This window comes from Larus michahellis, chromosome 2, assembly GCF_964199755.1.
Source record: "Larus michahellis chromosome 2, bLarMic1.1, whole genome shotgun sequence".
Taxonomy (NCBI): domain Eukaryota; kingdom Metazoa; phylum Chordata; class Aves; order Charadriiformes; family Laridae; genus Larus; species Larus michahellis.
The window spans coordinates 12,170,701-12,189,957 of record NC_133897.1 but is presented as its reverse complement, the minus strand read 5'-3'; the positions used below and the strand labels follow the sequence as shown (position 1 = coordinate 12,189,957).

Below are 19,257 nucleotides of genomic sequence, written 5' to 3'. Positions count from 1 at the left end.
CAAAAATGAATTAATGTATATCACATGGTACAGAACTTGGCTTTACCAAGAGTCGGTGATTAAAGACTTCCTAGATGACTGTAGATGACAAACCAATAATTCCCAAGATGACTGTAGAGAATGAAAGTCTGTTCCACCACTGTACCACCACAGTGTGTCTAGACACATCTGTCAAAACTGGGAAATACACGTAGTGTGTGAGGGTCTCCAGGAGAGGAGGGGCCTGGAATAGTGCTGTTCCCCCAGGCCACCTGGAGTAGCTGGTGTTGTCTCAGCCACTGTGGTCCCTACGCAACTTGGATGGGTTCTTAAACCTCCAGTAATTTGTGAACCCCTGTGAAATGACCACTTACTGTATTTACAGGATATGCTTCCCCAGCCCATATTACAGTTCAGTTTGAGGCTACACGTACGTCATTAAATGACCTTTTTTAAATTCAGATTAATAGCTAATATTATCACAGAATCATAGAACCATAGAATCATTTAGGTTGGAAAAGACCCTTGGGATCATCGAGTCCAACCATCAACTCCACTCTACAAAGTTCTCCCTTACACCATATCCCCTAACACCACATCTAAACGACCCTTAAACACGCTCAGGGATGGTGACTCCACCACCTCCCTGGGCAGCCTATTCCAGTGTCTGGCCACTCTTTCTGTGAAGAATTTTTTCCTAATGTCCAGCCTAAACCTACCCTGTTGCAGCTTGAAGCCATTCCCTCTTGTTCTATGCTAATTACCTGTGAGAAGAGACCAGCACCAACCTCTCTACAGTGGCCTTTCAAGTAGTTGTAGAGAGTGATGAGGTCTCCCCTCAGCCTCCTCTTCCTCAAACGAAACAGTCCCAGCTCCGTCAATCGCTCCTCATAAGATTTATTCTCCAGGCCCTTCACCAGCTTCGTTGCCCTCCTCTGCACTTGCTCCAGCACCTCGATATCTCTCTCGTATTGAGGTGCCCAGAACTGGACACAATACTCAAGGTGTGGCCTCACCAGTGCTGAGTACAGGGGGACGATCACCTCCCTCCTTCTGCTGGTCACACTATTTCTAATACAAGCCAGGATGCCATTGGCTCTCTTGGCCACCTGGGCACACTGCTGGCTCATGTTCAGCCGCGTGTCAATTAGAACCCCCAGGTCCTTTTCTGCCGGGCAGCTCTCCAGCCACATTTCCCCAAGCCTGTAGCAATGCATGGGGTTGTTGTGGCCCAAGTGCAGGACCTGGCACTTGGCCTTGTTGAAGCTCATACCTTTAGCATTAGCCCATCGGTCCAATCTATCCAAGTCTCTCTGTAGAGCCTCCCTATCCTCATGTAGATCAACACTCCCGCTTAGCTTGATGTCATCTGCAAACTTGCTGATGATACACTCTATGTCCTTATCAAGGTCATCAATAAAGATGCTAAACAGAAATGGTCCCAACACCGAGCCCTGAGGGACACCACTTGTGACCAGCCGCCAGCTGGATTTAACTCCATTGACCACCACTCTTTGGGACCGCCCATCCAGCCAGTGCTTGATCCAGCAGATCGTATGCTCATCCAGGCCATGAGCCGCCAGTTTTTCCATGAGAATTCTATGGGGGACAATGTCAAATGCTTTTCGAAAGTCTAGGTAGACAATGTCCACAGCCAATGTGGACATGTGCAACTTGACAGGTAATAATGAAGTAGTAATGTAGTTGTCTGTGGCAAAGTAAGAAACTTGAGAGGCAGTGATCTTTATAGATTCAATATTGCACCATTAAAATAGTGCGTTGTTCCATCCTGTAAGTTAGGAGCAAAGATGCTGTGACAAAGAGACAGTGATACGTCTCTGGATGGGGCTTTGAGCAACCTGGTCTAGTGGGACGTGTCCCAGCCCATCGCAGGGGGTTGGAACTAGATGATCTTCAGGTCCCTTCCAGCCTGAACCATTCTGTGGTTCTATGTACTGTCCCATCTCCTCCACACAGGCTGTTGCTTTTGAGCTTTAAATAAAGCCAGACTTCCCATGCTGGCAGAAGGGTTCAAACAGTGGGAGGGAAGGACACAATGTGCAAAACAAGGATTAACAAAATAATTTATCATTCCATAGAAGTGAAAAATAGTTGAATTTTGAAATTCAGTTTCTCCACTGCTCTCAGCGTGGAGTATCTAGTCACATGAAATTTGTTTGAGAGATGTAATGCTTTATGGAGAGATTTAGTGTTTTATGGAAGGGAGTGACAGGTTTGGTGGGGTTTAGCCTAGGCAAGTTTTATTGCCCATTTTGAATTTTAGTTCTGGTTTGTAACTTTTCCCTTGTTAGTCTTCCTTGCACATTGTCTGTACACTTTGTTCTAAAATATCCAGGCATCTTGCAGTGGATGACTAATAGTAATCCACTGAGATTAGTGTTTTCCTGTAACCCAAGCTTTTTGAGAATTTGGAATATTTCAAAATTTGCACAGTGCATTGTTCTTAGCGTGTGTCATGAAGGATTGCAACACCTTTACAGTGCAGGACACCTCGTATAAAGGGCCCGAAGGGAATAGTTGCCTGGTGCTTGCCAGTGATTCTTGTCCAACAGCAGGATTCTCCTTCCCTGCACTCGATATAAACACTGTCTTTCTGCTGGTTCCTGTGCAGCAAGTGCCAGAAGTCCTAAACATAAACAAGTTTTGCACAAATTTACGTGATTTGCAGCGGTTCCCTTTCTGTGTCAGTGGGGCCCGTGATTCTGATGTAGGGAGCTGGAGTTGTTCAGCCGGAGAAGAGGAGGCTGAGGGGAGACCTTATCGCTCTCTACAACTACCTGACAGGAGGGTGCAGCGAGGTGGGGGTCGGTCTCTTCTCACAAGTAACAGGGGATAGGACAAGAGGAAACAGCCTCAAGTTGTACCAGGGGAGGTTTAGACTGGATATTAGGAAAAATTTCTTCACAGAAATGGTTACCAAGCATTGGAACAGGCTGCCCAGGGAAGTGGCTGAGGCATCATCCCTGGAGGTATTTAAAATACGCGTAGACATAGTGCCTAGAGATATGGTTTAGTGGTGGTTTTTGTCAGAGTTAGGTTGATGGCTGGACTAGTTGAATCTGAAAGGTCCCTTCCAACCTAGGCAATTCTGTGATTCTACGTGGGGATATAAAGGGTCCTTCTTCCCATGGCTGTGCAAACAGGCAATTTCTTGAAAGGAGTGACGAGTTTTAAGCACATTCCTACTGGCAGGTCCACAGTGAGAAGGACACTCAGATCTCAGGTCACTTTGGCCATATTTAGGGCTGTACAGATCGAAGCCATCTCTAGTCCAGCATCCGTATTGTTAAATGTGTTTTTAGAGGAAGCTTTCTTAGTGAAAAGATCTCCACATTGTTCAGAAGACTCATCAAAATTGTCTGAAGTGCATTTTAGTAAGTGGGGCTGCTGAAGATTGTGAAGAGGAACGGTAAGCCCTGACTTTGCCTTTTTTATTTTGACTTAGGTTGTCCCCTTTGTTGACAGTGTTTGAGTTTGCATATAGTTTGTTATAAAGTTTGTAAATGCCAGGTGGTGCCTGGTAACATGGCACTTCTTGCAGTGCTGTACTTCCATTGAACTGCTCTCTTATCTCAGAAGCTTGATGTCAATAAATACTGCGGTGGTTTGTGGGATGGTGATGATAGATAGAAACCAGCAGTCAGGACAAATGCTTATTATTCCTTGCCTTGTTAAAATATGAGTGTAAACAATATTTCTTTAAAACAGTAGACCTTCTTCCTTTCTCGCTTAATAAGGATAGTGATGCAGTATTTTTGATTGCATCGCATTGCAGTTTTGATACATTGTTCTTTTTAAGTGTGTGTATATTTTTTTTTTCCTCAACTTCTTTTCCCACAATTTTTTCAAACTCCCTGTTTTTAAGTGAACTTAGTGCTTGTGGTATGTGCCGGGTATATCGTAGCAGTACTGGAGACTGAAATCCTCTTTTTCCACAGAAGAAGCACGCAAGCAGATGTGCAGCCCTTCCCGTACTGCCCTGTCCCTTTATCTCAGCCCAGACCTGCCCAGGCCAGCTCTGCCCGCAGTCACTCTCTCCTGCACCTTAACTTTCAGATTTCTCTTCTGAGGTGTCAGCTGTGGTAGTGAATTTTGTGATACAGATGTATATATTTCTCTAAATGTGTGTTTCCGTGTGTGCATATGTACACACATGCATACATATGTACTTAAGGAGTGCAAGAACCGTAACACTCATCCAATTTAAAACACGGTATCTGTTTGATGATTTTGGGTTGGTGCTATTGGAAGTGTTTCAAAAAGCCAAACTCTGTAGCATATTGTCTCTTCTCCATTTTTTTCATGCTGACCAGAGTTAGTCAAATTCATCAAATGCCTTTCTTCTCTATTTCATTTATATGCATGTGCTTAGCCTTTGTTCCAGACTAATTGTTTTTCCCTGTCACTAAGTATTGTTTTCTCCTGTGTCTTTTGTCTCTTGTCTTTTAAAGTATTACTGCTGTGCCATTTGGCTTTGCTCCAGCATGCAGACAGCAGAGTGCAATTTTCGGGATTGCTCTCCACAGATTCTCCAGATTGCTGCAGAGATCGTAAAGGCACTTTCCTGGCCGTAGCTGCCTGTGTGGCGAGGGAAGGAGTACAGGTTACATGGGCAGGATTTTAGCATACTACTGTACTCCCTTGGTTAGAGGGAAAACACCGTTTGAGGGCAGAAGGTACAGAGAAGGGAACAGAGAATGTTCTACAAACGTCTTTTTTCCCTCCAACTACAGTTTGGCGTAAGGCTGAAGGTTTCCACATTTAAGTTGATTGCGTAACATACTGTGGCTGCACCTCATCCAGTAACTTCTAAGGTGCAGAGGAAAATAGCGTTTCAGCACGTTGCATTGTCTTCTGTGACATTTATCTTTCTTTCTGTGCAGGGAACAATAGCCAACTCGCTCACATGTGTCCAGCTACATAAACGAGCTGAGAAGATAGCTGTCATGTTGATGGAGAGGGGACATTTACAAGACGGAGACCATGTGGCTTTGGTTTACCCACCAGGTAAAGAACTGCCATATTTGGTGCCTTGGTAGTCACAAAAGTTTATCAAGATCCTTTAGAACGGTGCTGCGTTGATGGTGTTACCAACCTGCAAACCATGTGAATTGGCAAAACACAAAATATTTGCCTTATATGCATTTCTTTGAACTTAGTTGAATATATTTAAAAGAATTTAACTTTCCGTATGTGCATAGATACTATTTCTTTGGGTTCAGATTAAGATTAACCTGTGTTTTTAAAACCTGTATCTTATAAGCAGTCAAATATAATAACTGCTTTTGTTTTAATTTGCTTGAAATATACTATTTTATGAGCACATAATTCTGCTAAAGTATTCCATCTGCTGAGTGTTCTTAGACTCACCTGTTGAATTCCCTCTTGGAAGTGCTGTGCTTCATGAGGGTAAAATAGCAATACCTAGGAAGTAATCCATATGTTTTTAGAGTAGAAATATGATAAATAAATAGCAGATGATTAAGAAATACCAAATTACAGTCACTATTTTCTCTATAGATTTTTAACCTAGGCAGCTCTCTGTGGCTTGGATTTTCCTCCTTTGACATAAGGGCTTTTAAGCTTGTGTTAACTAGTACCAGGTTTGACATTTGCTTGAAATTATTTCTGATCTAGTGCTGCTCTTTTATCTTTAGTATATCGTGTGTGTTGGTGAAATAAACTGTCTGATTTAAGGTCTGTATTGTGTTATTTGGTTTGTAAGGGCTGCTCAAATCTTTATGGTTTATAGGAGTAATTTCTCAATGTTCAATATGGGAAAACCTTTTCCACTAGTATTTTAAACTTAAGTTTTTATTTTCTGTATTTCACTTCCCATGAATAAAGCATTTTATTGAGGGAAGACTAACCTACCAGTACTCCAGATCCATTTCCACTGAAAGAATAAAACAGCCCCTATTGTCACCTTATCACGGGCTGCGTACGGCGCCAGGGAGCTATCAAATAACAGTATTCGTGGGATCTTTGTGCTGTTCTCCATTCAGCCTCCTTAGGTAGCCTGAAGTGTGCTGTCCACAGTCTGTCACCTGCAGTCAATATTTGTATAGAACATCACTAATTTTATGTTAGAAGCAGGATTCTAAAATCATTACTCCATTTTTTACTGTAAAAGTTCAGGGAAATAAGTCAAGGCTACATATCTGAGGTTAAAAATGACAAGAGAAAGACAGCATTTAATGAATCCTGCAGATGTTCCATCTGCAGCTGATTGGAACAGGCATCGTTCTACCTCATCCTATTGCTGGAGCATCCCTCTTCTCGTAGACTCTCATTTGTCTATAAATGTAAATTAAGGAAGATGATTAACGTGTAGAAATCAGTCTTTTTAACAAGTTACTTCCTGTTCATAAAAGTGGAGTTCACTTAAATGATGATATCTGGCTGCAGCTTTGTGTGTCGCCTTTGGTTTTTCATGCTCAGAAGAACAGTACAATTGAAAGGAATCAGTGAAGCTGAACAAATACTGACAAGGGTCTGAAAAAGAAGTCTGTTAAAGGGCTTAGTCGCTCATTTAACCTTCTAAGGCGAGTTCTAAGTAATATTTATGCTGACATAGGCGTCTGTGATTAAATGATTTGATTTTCAGGGGAGGATTTTTGTTTTGTTCTTCATGCAGGAATAGACCTGATTGCCGCATTTTACGGATGCCTGTATGCAGGCTGTGTGCCAATAACAGTTCGACCTCCACATCCCCAGAACATAGCTACCACGTTACCTACAGTGAAGATGATCGTGGAGGTGAGTAGACACTTGAAAGGGCATAAGTAGATTAAATGGGCGATGGATTTGTGTAGTCTTTAGGAATGGTAACTTAAGTGGGTGGTGGTGTAGGTTGAAGGGTTGTGTTCCTTCCAAAGATTCAAGACTTCAGTGTGTTACAGAGTCAACACTGCTTGACAGCACACAACCTTCTGATTCTGCTGTCACATTTTGCCGTAGTTATGCTGCTCCTTTCAAGAAATGTATTTGAAGTGCTTTCTTGTATGCCAAGAATGGTAGGATTCCTCACCTGGCAACGCAACACTGACTATTGAGAAAAACCCAAATGGAAAGCTTAGTTTGACCTGATGGCGATTTGTGCTCAGCTCTGCACATCTAATAGTTTTGCAGTCTGAAGGAATTCCAGAGTTCTGTTGTGAAGAAGTTGGTTGGTGTTCTGTTTCATCCAGAGAAGTGTTACTCAGACTTCTTCATTCAGTGCTTTCTTGTAGTATTTTGACTTTATCTAATGTTTAGTGTTTGGTGCACATAAATAACTGCGTTGTGCTTGTTACTGAGGGAAATAAAATGGTTGCAGAGATAGCCTTTTACATCTGCCGGTTTCTAATCTATTGAATGGAATTCTGAGTCTCTGACAAACAAGCTGAAACAAGTGTGATTTCAGCATTTTTAATTAATGTTGATATTTTCAAGTAATAAGTACTAGCAATAGTTATAATTTGTGGCTTTCCTTATGGCATCTGATGCCACAAAGTTTCAGGAGAGGTATGAGGAATTGTCCTATTGTCTTCAGGATTTTCATTGTTTAATATTTTGGCACACACAGTTTTAAATATCAGTTGTTAAAATTCTAGAAGTAATGTAAAATGTGTTATTTTGTTTTTTCTTTTACATTTAATAGCTAAAGTAGATCTGTTTGGTTTCATGATGAAAAACTAGGACAGGTCTAAGATGTCTTGTAATCATTGTCCCTTCCATAGAATAACTCTAAATAAAATGTTGAAACTTATTAGCCATATTAATGCCAGTTTGACTTAGAGGCCTCTCAGCTCTGTTTTACACAAGATTTTCTTTCATTTTGGAGAGGGGTGACCTGATAGAAATTAAAATATTGAGGCTGTTCCTTCATTGCCAATGCAATCGTACAATTTTCCTGGGGTCAAAGCCTGCTCTGATATGCTATGACATGCTACATAGCACCTTTTGAAGTCAGTAAGAATGACTTCTGAGCATAATTTGGCCTACATAATTGTGTTTTGGTGATGAACTGGTAGTAGTAAAATATAACTGAGCATTATTGAGCCCCATCTCGAGCAGTTGCTAACCTGTAGCTAAGATGTCTTCTTTTTCCTTCTCACCATCCCTACATGTTTACCTCGACTTGCTATTCTCCAGGCATGGACTTCTGTATTTTAATGAATCTTCTGATTGTCCAGATAATATAATTCCTTAAAGGGCTAGTAACTACCAGCTCTTGAAATTCCTTTTGCTTTATGGCTTCACTATGTCCCAAATCAAGATTTTCATCGATTAAGATTAGCTATGTAAGAATTGCCTTGCCTTGCCATGGCAGTGACATGTTTGGATTGAGGGATGCTGGAGTGGCTTCATTTGTCTTCACTTTTAGCTTGAAATATTTAGATTGTCCATACAGGGAAATCATGGGGTTAGAGGAAGTAACTAGAGCTTGGATCAGTGCTTGTGTACTCCTAATTTCCTCATGTGCTCCATGAAGTTGACCTGTAAAGCTGACCTCCATGAGATTACTGTCAACAGAAGCTGATCTCTTCTGCTCCATGGAATAATACGGTGTACATATGGTTACTGATTTCCTTAGGTTGAACACTGGAAATTCAGTGTGCAATTAAATGTTTCAGATTCCTTAAAGAAAAAAGTACTCCTAGCAATATTTGCACAGGGTCGGGCAAAAGAAGAACGATGCTGCCTTTTCATTTTTTCCTCTGTACTATCTTCAGTGATGAACAGTTTTCATATTTATGTTTGTCTGAATATTTCTTTAAATAGATTAATTTTTATAATCGCTAAGAAATATTCTTGTAGTTGCTACTTATGAATTTTTAAAAATAGCAATCTAAAAGGAGAATACCTTCATCATATGTCATCTAAAATACAGCGCAGATGGTATTTGCAGTAAACTCACCAGTTTATTTCATAGTACCGCTTGCACAATTTCTGGTCTAGAGCTACTTTTGCCAATGTCAGAAGAGTTCCCAGTGGTTTATCACTAGCGCGGGAACTGGAAATATATGGCTAACATAAAATTGACTTCAGTTAGTAAAATTATTCATATAAATGTCAGGGTAGGTTTTGGTTTATGTGAAAATACTGTTTATAAACCAAGATATATTACCATCACATAGGAAATGTTTTGGTCACAGTCTTCTGTACTGGCATTCTGGGTTGATAACGGATGTAATGTTTTGGAAAAGTCACATTATCGCTATTAAGGTTCCTGCAGTTTCATTACAACACTCTTCTCAAAGTGCATTTTTCATGTAATTTGTAAAACTCACGTCACTGTCTGCTTTGTGAGCTGCATTTTTTGTGCATCTTTCCCCCTCCTGATTGGAAAACATAAGACTAATATACCTGTGTCCTGTTCTGGCAGAAAATAAATCACAGTCTTGCTCATTTTCATAGGAGAATTAATCAGGATCCCCTTGCGTTATTATTTGTTTCTTAAATTCCTAGGTGAGCCGCTCTGCCTGCTTAATGACTACACAATTAATATGTAAATTGTTACGGTCGCGAGAGGCGGCAGCAGCAGTGGATGTCAGAACATGGCCTCCGGTACTAGATACAGGTGAGTGCTAAGGCTGACCTCTGTGTCTTTTATCACTGTATTTGTCAAGCACTCAGAGGTCTACCTGTCACGGGAGTAAGATACACACATTTTCTTTCTCTGTTTTCACTAGACGATTTGCCAAAGAAGCGGCCTGCACAGATCTACAAACCTTCAAACCCTGAAACGCTTGCTTACCTTGACTTCAGTGTCTCCACAACTGGCATGCTAGCAGGGGTAAAGGTAGGGACTTCTTGTTAAAGCTGGCATTCCTGCTGTCATGCCTGGCTGGCAGGTGGTACATTGCTCCTGATTTGTAACTCCTCTTGATTTTTGGTAATAGAAATTGAATTGCTTTCTCACTTGCAGTCATTATTTGATTCCATTAACGTTAAATTAGTTCTTCTGTAGTCACTACAGTACTGTGTGTGGTGAGTTTAGCCCCTCTCCTCCTCCTCTTCAGACTAAAAATTCCATTCCCATACCCCCATGGATAGCCCACTTGCTTGGCTGCCTGAAGCATTTTTCAACTGATGCGTCTATTTTTTGCATTTCCTTCCACAAGAAGGAAATGAGACTCAGTCATCCTTTTTTCTACTTGTTCTAGTGCCCATGCATTGTTTCCTCCTTATTGCAACTCAGCTGCTTGCCATTGGTTTTCAATATTCTCTTCTTCGTGCAATTAAGGGAACCGCTGATATCTCTGGTATATTCAGCTGGTACAATACTAGAGTAGCAGCAAAGAATTAATTGATGTATTTGTTTGATGAGCTCAGGCATCTTGAGCTCTTTAAATCTCTGTTCTGCTGTTTTCTCCAACCCTCTAGCCATAGTTCATCAAAGCTGTTTTACCTAGCTGCTAACCTGTATATTATTCCACACAAGCAGAGTTAAAATCACTCTCTAATTCTTACCTGTTACTTCCTTACTCCTATCTGCTGCATATCCAAGGATTATGATTACTTCAGCAGTCTCTGCTGACGTATCACGCTTACAGCCTGTATTGAATTCCTCATACTCTTTGGCATCATCCAGCTATTTTTAGAAGCTGTCAACATACTTTATAAACAAAGAGAGCATCATTTCCCCCGTTTTCAGATGGAGAATTTGAAGCACAGACCAGTGAAGTGACCAGCCCAAGGTTAAATGGCTGAGCTGGTTGATGGTCACATATTGGACACCGCTGCAAGATTCATTTCGTCTAACTTTAAATAGCTACAGTGCCTGCAGATGTGGGCTAGTCATTGGGCTCCTCACTAATCAACAGAGAGAAGCAGGGACTTTTAGGGTGTAATTTCTCTGACTTACCTGAAACAGCTATTTTTGAATGGGGTGAATGTCACGTAAGTCTTTATTTCTTCTAAAGGGAGCCTTAAATGATTGTTTCAGATGCAGTCATCCATATTAAATCAGGTCTGAATTCCACCTTATCAGACTTGCAGAAATGACTACTAACTGTGCTTCAAAGATAGTCAAGGCAAGTCGACCAGCCTTTTGTTAATGTGGCTAAAGGGAAAGCCAGATAAATCTGTCAAGAATTTTTTTATTAGTTTCTGATATCTGGATCACGAAGCCTCGAGATCACTGACTCAGCAGGTTTATGTAAACAGTTACCATCTACTAGATCACTATTAGGGATTAATTAATTACAAAACGATCATAAGAGGCCACAAGGTTTATATTCATGAGTGGTGCTAAATTAAAAAAATGGCTAAACAACTTATGTGGCTTCTGAAAAGTCAATCACTTTGTAATCACTTTGGAAGTGGTAGATTCCTCTTACGTTTACCCTCAACTTTTGCAATAGCTTGCACACAGTATGATGTAAAAATTCACAGAATAACACCAGTTCTGGCCCTACAGAATTCTGTTTAATCCTGTGTGAAAAAGTGGTCTTGATTCAGCTGGAGTAGAGTTAATCTCTGCAAACTGCAGGTGGTTGCTCTGTGAATACCTGTTTTGAGCTGCTCCTTTTGCATCGCTTGGAACATGTCCAGCATCAGTTACGGCTCTCACTGGCAATGGCAAAAAAGCCACTTCTGGAGGTTTATTCCCCTGTTTACCTTAAGGTCAAATAAATTTTACCTTCCAAGTGCCCGTTTCCCTTCATTGATTCTAACAGTATATAAGGCAAGTAGCTCAGTATGTGGCAGAGACCAAAGGTTAGATGAGTTAAATCCTATAGTTAGTCTATATTTCTAACACGGGTGTCTTTCTTGTTATTAACAGAGAGGACAAAGATGAAAAGATGTAATTGTGTTCCCACCGTAGTTAGAACTTCTAAGCCAGGATGGGTGAGTGTAGGAAGCCTCCTAACACTAGAAAAAAAAATCAGAAGAATTTCCTTTTGATCAGGCTTTTTGTTTCTACTTCCTGCTTGTTTTATCTCTGAGAGCTTTCTTACCAATATTTTAACAACCTGTTTCCCAGTTAGGAGCTGGATAACATGGAGACATTTTACGGAACCTTTTCTAAGTTTATTGGAGATGTTTATCACTGAATGATTAGGTCCTTAGTATTGTTTTGCAAAATCCTCTTCAGTTTAAAAAGTGCATTGGCATTTTTTATTTACTGTATTAAGAAATATGTACTTAGAAATATGTTACTGATGATCAACGAAATAGGTCATTCAGAACCTGCAGTCATTCATTCCTTTGTTCTTGCGGAAAGCTTAGCTCGTTATCATTAGCTTTGCGTACAGCTTGCAGCACATCTTTAAACCACTCACAGATTTCTCCCTAAATCACTTCAAACTTATTCTGTCACCCCTCCCCTTTCACGGTTATTTGGATACCCTCTTGAAGGAAAATTATGTTTTCTTAGATATAAATTACATGTGTGTTTACACTGAGCACAAAGTCAATATTTATTTGTTTTCTTTATCCTGTAACTTATTTAAGCACTTGGCACAGTTGGGGAATGAGCCTTCCGAATGACATAGTTGATCATTTTAATTACTTTGCTGTTGTCTTTCAGATGTCTCATGCAGCCACTAGTGCCTTTTGTCGTTCTATTAAGCTGCAGTGTGAGCTTTATCCCTCCAGAGAAGTCGCTATCTGCTTGGACCCCTACTGTGGACTTGGGTTTGTCCTCTGGTGCCTCTGCAGGTGAGGTTTCTCCTCAACCTTTTGAAATACCGTTTCCATTGTACTATAACACAACAGACCAGATGATGTGAGCGATAAAAGGATGGGAAGAACAGACGATACCTCTGGGACTGACACAGGCAATTGGAATTGCTGGAAGCTCCGTGGAGAGTGCTGTACAGAGAATGTGCTTTCTTTGAGTTTTGGGCACGGGCATAGGTATTTAGACTTAAGAATGCAGAGCATCAACACGGCTGCTCATTGACCTCCTGCTGTTTTACTGCTGTTTCTGCAGAGTCTGGCTAGTTTTATTTGATGAAGGCAACACTCTACCAATATTACCTTGAGGAAGTGGCTTCCCTTTGTCATTCCCTAATCTGAAAGCACGAGTAGATATCGGGGGCTTCCTCATTTGCAGGACTTCTGGCTGTGATTTTTGTAGAGACGTGAAAGTGTGTTTTCTTGCAGAAGGGGCCTTCTATGGCTGTAGCAAAGCTATCAGAAAAAAATATTTCTGGTGAAATGTGTATCAGCTTTTTTTGTTAATAAGAAGTTTAGAAATTTAACAATTCTGTCAATCTCTATACTCCAGGGAAGTTACAGTTCAGTACTGAAAGCAGTTCTATCGATTTCTTTCTTTCTTTCATTCTTTTTTCTTTTTTTTTTAAGTTAGCTGGGTTGATGCAGAGGCAAAGGGAAAGAGCTATCAGGGTGTTAGTGGAGCACATTTTTATGAAGACATGTTAGAGTGACAGGAGTCTGACATCTTTGCTCCCTCCATAGAAAGTTCTTTAGTGTTAGCAGTACTGCTATTTTTAGTTACTAAAATGAAGATGATGCAGGTCAACAAAAATACTCTGGATAAACTTTTTAACAATTTACTAAATACCTGAGGAAGCATTATTTGATAACAACTGCAACAATTTGTTTTCAGCAAGTATTGTTTATTTTAAAGTAGGCTATTGGCCTGGTTTGTTGCCCTTTTAAAATCTTTGTTATTAAATATTAAATGGGCCAAAGATTAACAGTATTACCTTATTCATTCTTGATCAGTCCTTCTTGATTTAAACTATACTTGCCCTAAAATGATTTCAGATTTTCTGTGGGGATCAGAGATTTCTTTGTTTTGAAAAATATTTTTTTTCAATGTGCTATTTCTCCAACAATATTGAGGCTGCATAAAAACTCAGAAAAACTTTCAGAAATTTTCTGCTTAAGTTAACTTTTTAAAATGTTGATTTTTTTAAGTCAGCTGAATATTTCTGATATAGATTTATGTGTTCCATCATGCCCTGATGTCAACACTGTTAGGCTTTCTCTCTGCTGGGGGCTAAACCTGCCATGGTGCATTCGGTGAGAGCAGGGAAGGGTTGTAGGGCACCATAGGAGAGATCAGCTGAGGAGTGTGTTATTGTATGGGATAATGTTGGGACATGGAGCATCCAAGAATAACTTCTATGAGACATCACGATAGAGCCATAAAATGCAGGTAAATGTTGACCTGTCCAAAACTCGAGTACTTTGTGGTGCCTCTGGCCCTCCTGAATACGGAAATTTTTGTTCTTCCAGAACTGTATTTGCAACAATGCTTTCGTTAGGTCCTTCCCAATACTGATAGTATTCAGCCTTTGAGGAGAAGATTATGACTGGCAAGTGAATAAGGCAGTGAGCCTCTGGCAGAAAGCAATCAAGGTCCGTGCCCCTCTGTAGCTTGTAGAAGGAATAGAAAATTGTATAGCTTTTTCAAAGAAGAAAAAGGAAACAAGGGAGCTGAAGGAGCTGAGATCAGGCCAGCAACACTCTAATCTTATGAACCGTCATGTCAATCTCTTCTTTGCCACTGATCTCCTGTTCCTATAAAACCAGAAAATTTGCAGTCTGCTCGAATTGCAACTGTCATTTAGAGAAAGCTGACATCAGATACAGCTTCATTAATTCCACTTACAAACTTAATTTCCATGCCATTACTATTTTAGAAATTAGTATTATTTGATGTGAAAGCAAAAAATACATCCTGGAGGTTATTAGACTCTTCATAACTTAAAAATTTTGCAACTATTCTTTGTAGTTTAACATACCTAAATCCTCCCCAGAATTTTACAGCCCAGATTTCTACCTCAGAGGATTCTACTGTAAAGTTGTGATTGTCTGTCACCGCTCCCATTAACTAAATTAATACTTCTTATGGCATATGGAAATGAAGTTAGGTCTTCAATTTTTTATCAGTTAGGGGGTTTTGAGAGTTAAATAGGAACTCCTCATTTTAGGAGCCCAGCAGGAAGAGAAAACAACCTCCTGTGCTGGGTGCGGTTCAAATGACAAGTACATTTTAATCCCTTTATTAACTAGAGCAAAGGAGGCATTGACTAAGGAATGAAAGAAAAACTAACGTTTTATCCCCGTTGTAGGTGCTTAGACATTGTGCTGGCCTGCTCCACTGCGGTGCCCCAGAATGCCCCATTCTGTGAGGTCAAAGCTACTTAGGAAAGCTGCTGGAGCATGGAGCCAGCCCTTTGGTAAGTTTGGAGTATATTGCATAGTTTTGCAAAGTTTTTATTTTTAAAAATTTATTATTTTATGTCCTAAAGGGTATAAAATAATAAAGAAAAGAAACCTTGCAAAGCAGAGCAATACATTTTTTAAAAAATGGGATTGACCACGTTCCCTCTAAACTGGCTGCATGCTCCAGCAGGGTTTCCTTGGAAGCTTTGTCATTGAACAGCACGTCCTGGGTGTGGCGGCAGTCATCAGCCCCACGTGAGTTCACAGACCCCAGACTTCCTAATTTTAACAGGTTCTTACTAATGACTCAATAAAGAATACATTATTCTGGCGTTTTTCTCTTTAATAATGTCGTTTATCCATTATGAGAGGGTGATCCTAGTATTCTGAATCGCATTGCGTTACATTTTAAAATGTATTACATTCTTTAAAAGAAAAAAAATAAGTGTCCTTCACTGTAAAATTAAAAATACAAAATCCCGTTGTTCAAAAATGCTTCCTGAAATTAAGATGCCCCTGTCTTAATGCTGCTCACTCTGGGGCAGAATAGAGCATTCTGCAGTTCGTTAGTGAGGATTTACTTAATTGATAGTTGCTGAGTGATGCAATAGAATAAGAATTTTCCCTCCATTTTAGCCCAGCTAAGCCAACCCATATTGCAGCTCTACTTTTACTACTGGAAGATAGAATTGTCCTTCCTGAAATTAAAATTAAGTGCATTAATAATTTCAAATAAATTTTAAATATGTTCTCAAAGACTAAGACTGCAATAGCACAAGTCAGTAAGACACAGACTGGACCAGAGGAACTGAATTTTCTGGTCCACAGTGGCCACATAATAAATAGCATGAATGCTATAAAATGGTCCTGGGAAGGTTTTCCAGGTAAGGTGCAGTGAAGTTGCTTTCTCCTGTGCTGCTCCTGTGGTCTCTGTTCCATAGCTGTGAGCTGAAGTCCCCAGTGGTGCTGATGGGTAACCTCTGCAGCAAGAGACTGCAAGGTTTCTTGTTAAGCAAACAGGTGGAACTGTGCAAGAAGTAAGCAAGGAATTGCAGCATTAGCATGAGAACTGCACTGTAGAAAACTTCAGTGTGCTAGGACTCAATAACTATTGTTAGGCTTGAAGATATCTTGTCAGCATTTCACCCAATTTCCAGCCCATTTACAGCAAAATGAAGGCAAACCTGCATAAAGAAGCCTAAATGCCACATCAGAAAAGGATAATTGTGACATGGAAAGTGAAGGATATGAACATAGCCAGTTTTTAAAACTTACGTTCTTTAAATGTCTAGATAAAGGGACTTGGTGTTGAAATGGCAATGAGCACCCCAAGTTCCACCAAATGACTGTAAGATTCCCACGCCTGGTGCTGCTGTGCAATGTCTTTGTGCTCAGGAGCCACGAACAGCACGCTTCCCAGTGAGAAGTTACACATCAGTTCAGAAGTGCCCAGGAGCAGCCTGGAGCCATGTTAGAAAGCTTCCTTCCCTTGTGAGGCTCAGAGATTGCTGAAACACGTCTCTGAAAGGGGGAGGTTAAAGCCTTTTGAAGAAACAAGAAGTTCAGTTTAACCTCTGGCTCTCGTTCTGGGCAGACAGCACTGTCCCAGCAGGTAGTGCAGGCACTACCGGAACAAAATACTGGCATTTCAGTGTTATTAACCAAAGACTTACAGGTATCTGATGGGGGTACCAACACCAGAGCTTGAGTTAAAGCATAGTGCTGGGTTATGGCACTGCTCTCACCACCTCCCAGCACGCCCATCTGAAAGCTGTAAAGACTGGACCTATTCTCAGCACCAGAAGCCTATCAAAATTTGTTGGTGAGATCTTTTCCTTTCTGGGGAAATCCGCATACCCTACACAATGATCCCTTTTGCTCTACATCAGTTAAACTTCTTTGTGAGGTGTCTCTGTCTCTCCAGTACTGATTGCTTATCTGCTTACCATGTACAGTCATGCTGCTAGTGCACTGTATGCCAGCTGGGCATCTTTAGATTCTGCAGGTGGTGTGAGGTCCTTTACTTGTTCTCCAAAAGCCTCTTTTTTTGTGAGCGTATTGGGTCTCCAGAACTGAAGGTCTAATTTTGGCCGAAGTCCTATGAAGCCTAGGCCAGACATATGCCCAAACACTGTCATCTGTGGCCTGTACCATCCTTCCTACAAGCTCTGGTCCAGATAATTGTGAAGGCTTTTGCTCGGTCCCGTTCAGGTTCCCTCAGCATGCAGACTCTTTTCATGGACTTTGGATCATGGACATGGCAACTCAATTATTTCAGGCTCTACCAGGTGCCCAGTTCCCATGCATGTCTCTCATCATCAAATGTCAAATATCATCTGTAGAAATGCAGAAACTATGTGCGTATACTTAGAAGACTCAGCAGTACCTACCTGCCCCCTGCAGTTAAGTGGGAAAGCAGCTCATACCACCTGAGGACACCAGAAGTAAGGGCAGCAGCGGGTCAGTGGCCTGCCAGAATGCAATTGCAAATTGCAATTGCCATTTGTCAGCATTTATTGCCCTGCTGAAATTTCTGGAACTATAATAAAACCTCAGACTTTACTGCTAATCTTCCTCAGCACAACATGGGGTAAATCTTTGATTCAGTGGAACAGTTAATTGCCAAGATGTCCTTCCAGGCATCTCCATATGCTGCCAAAACAGCCTGCCAGGCAGTGGAACCGGTGTTGTGATCAGATGGCGCCGTCATACCAAAATACATCCTGGTGCGTTTAACGTGAGTGTTCCTGTCCTTGGGCAGCCCTTGCTCAGTGCAGGCAGACAAGGCTCTTCACTTACTGCCAAGATCCAAGGCTTTGTCCACCACGTGGATACTTTTTTTCCCCCAGATTGCTTTGCAGTCCCCTGAAGGAAGACAGCATGTCTAAAAGGTGATCTCCCACCTCAGCTACCACTGCGTTTCACTCTGCGTCTGCATCCCAAAAGTCATTGTGACAAGATGATGCAGGGATGCTCTGTAGTCACTCTCCTTTGTTGTCTTCTGTTTAACCTGCTCCTTTTGCATTTTCTAAAAACGGTGGAGACTGGTAAACAGAAGTCCAGGTCTGTCAGATAGGCTCTGCAGTTCTGCACTGTGTCGTCTCCTGTTGCAAGAGTTGTATCAGGAGATGGAATTACTTTCATGACAACAAATATCTACAGCTGTGGAAGAAACAATCTTGCTTCGGCTTCCTTCCCAGTATTTACATAACTAAATTCTTGTGCCTACTCCAATATATTATATATTGCAATTTCAGAACGGTAATTTTAGCTTTTACAATTTATATTTAAGCCCCCAGCTTTTCCTAATATCCCATCTGATCCCCCTGTTACTTCCAGTATGAGACTAGCAAAGCTGACGGCTTAACCATCTGTTGATGACTGTTGTGTTTCAAGGCGAGATGGAACTGTCTGTTTGTTCAGTGCCTCAGTTTCAGGATGAACTCTACCATATCTAGAAAGTACCATACCTAGATGTACCTAACAGACATCTCTGCCATACCTCGAATTACATGGAGGCGGCATTGACAGAACTTCCTATAGGTTTGGGACCGTATCTAGCTTTATCCAGCATCTCCAAGGCAGCCTTCCACAACTGCAGTCTGTTCAAGCGTATGGTCCTCTGCTTGGTTGTTGACATCCATATTAAGCAAACACCCTCAAACATCTCACAGTGATTTGAAACTACCGGAGTGGTAGAAACATTTCAGCCAGCTATGCAAGGGAGTATCTTTTTTTTCTTAGCTTCTCTCCACCAAAACATTGGTGACATACAGCTTCTCAGGGGTTAACATGGTAGTATAAAGTCGGCGAATTTGCAGGGGTATGTGGCTACCAGGAACGTTTTGTTGCTTGGAGCGATCCAGAAAACCTGCATAATGTTTCCAAGATTGATTCGGGGAGGTGAGCCAAGTTCTGACTGACATCGTGGTGGCCAGGTGCTGCATAAACCACTTCAGCTGTGGCGCTGGCACATAGAAGTATGTCTTTGTAGTTCTTCTCCTGGCTCCACCAACTGCTCTAGCAAATCAGATGATATGCATGGGTTACTAAACCACAGCTCAGTAGGCAAAGCCTGTGTTGGTCATCAAGTTTCCAGGCATGGCATCATCTTTCTGTAGGTTT

At 41.1% G+C, this 19,257-nt stretch overlaps 1 protein-coding gene across 9 annotated transcripts in view; it reads left to right on the top strand.

The window, feature by feature from the left end:
* The window catches only part of DIP2C (disco interacting protein 2 homolog C), a 325,086-nt gene that overhangs the window by 262,993 nt on the left and 42,836 nt on the right, over nucleotides 1-19,257 (top strand). For all 9 annotated transcript variants that reach the window (XM_074574168.1, XM_074574167.1, XM_074574165.1 and 6 more), the window contains 5 exons: nucleotides 4,884-5,007; nucleotides 6,638-6,759; nucleotides 9,454-9,565; nucleotides 9,678-9,787; nucleotides 12,521-12,651. In XM_074574168.1, coding sequence (XP_074430269.1) covers nucleotides 4,884-5,007; nucleotides 6,638-6,759; nucleotides 9,454-9,565; nucleotides 9,678-9,787; nucleotides 12,521-12,651 — 599 coding nt within the window. The remainder of the gene's footprint in view (nucleotides 1-4,883; nucleotides 5,008-6,637; nucleotides 6,760-9,453; nucleotides 9,566-9,677; nucleotides 9,788-12,520; nucleotides 12,652-19,257) is intronic.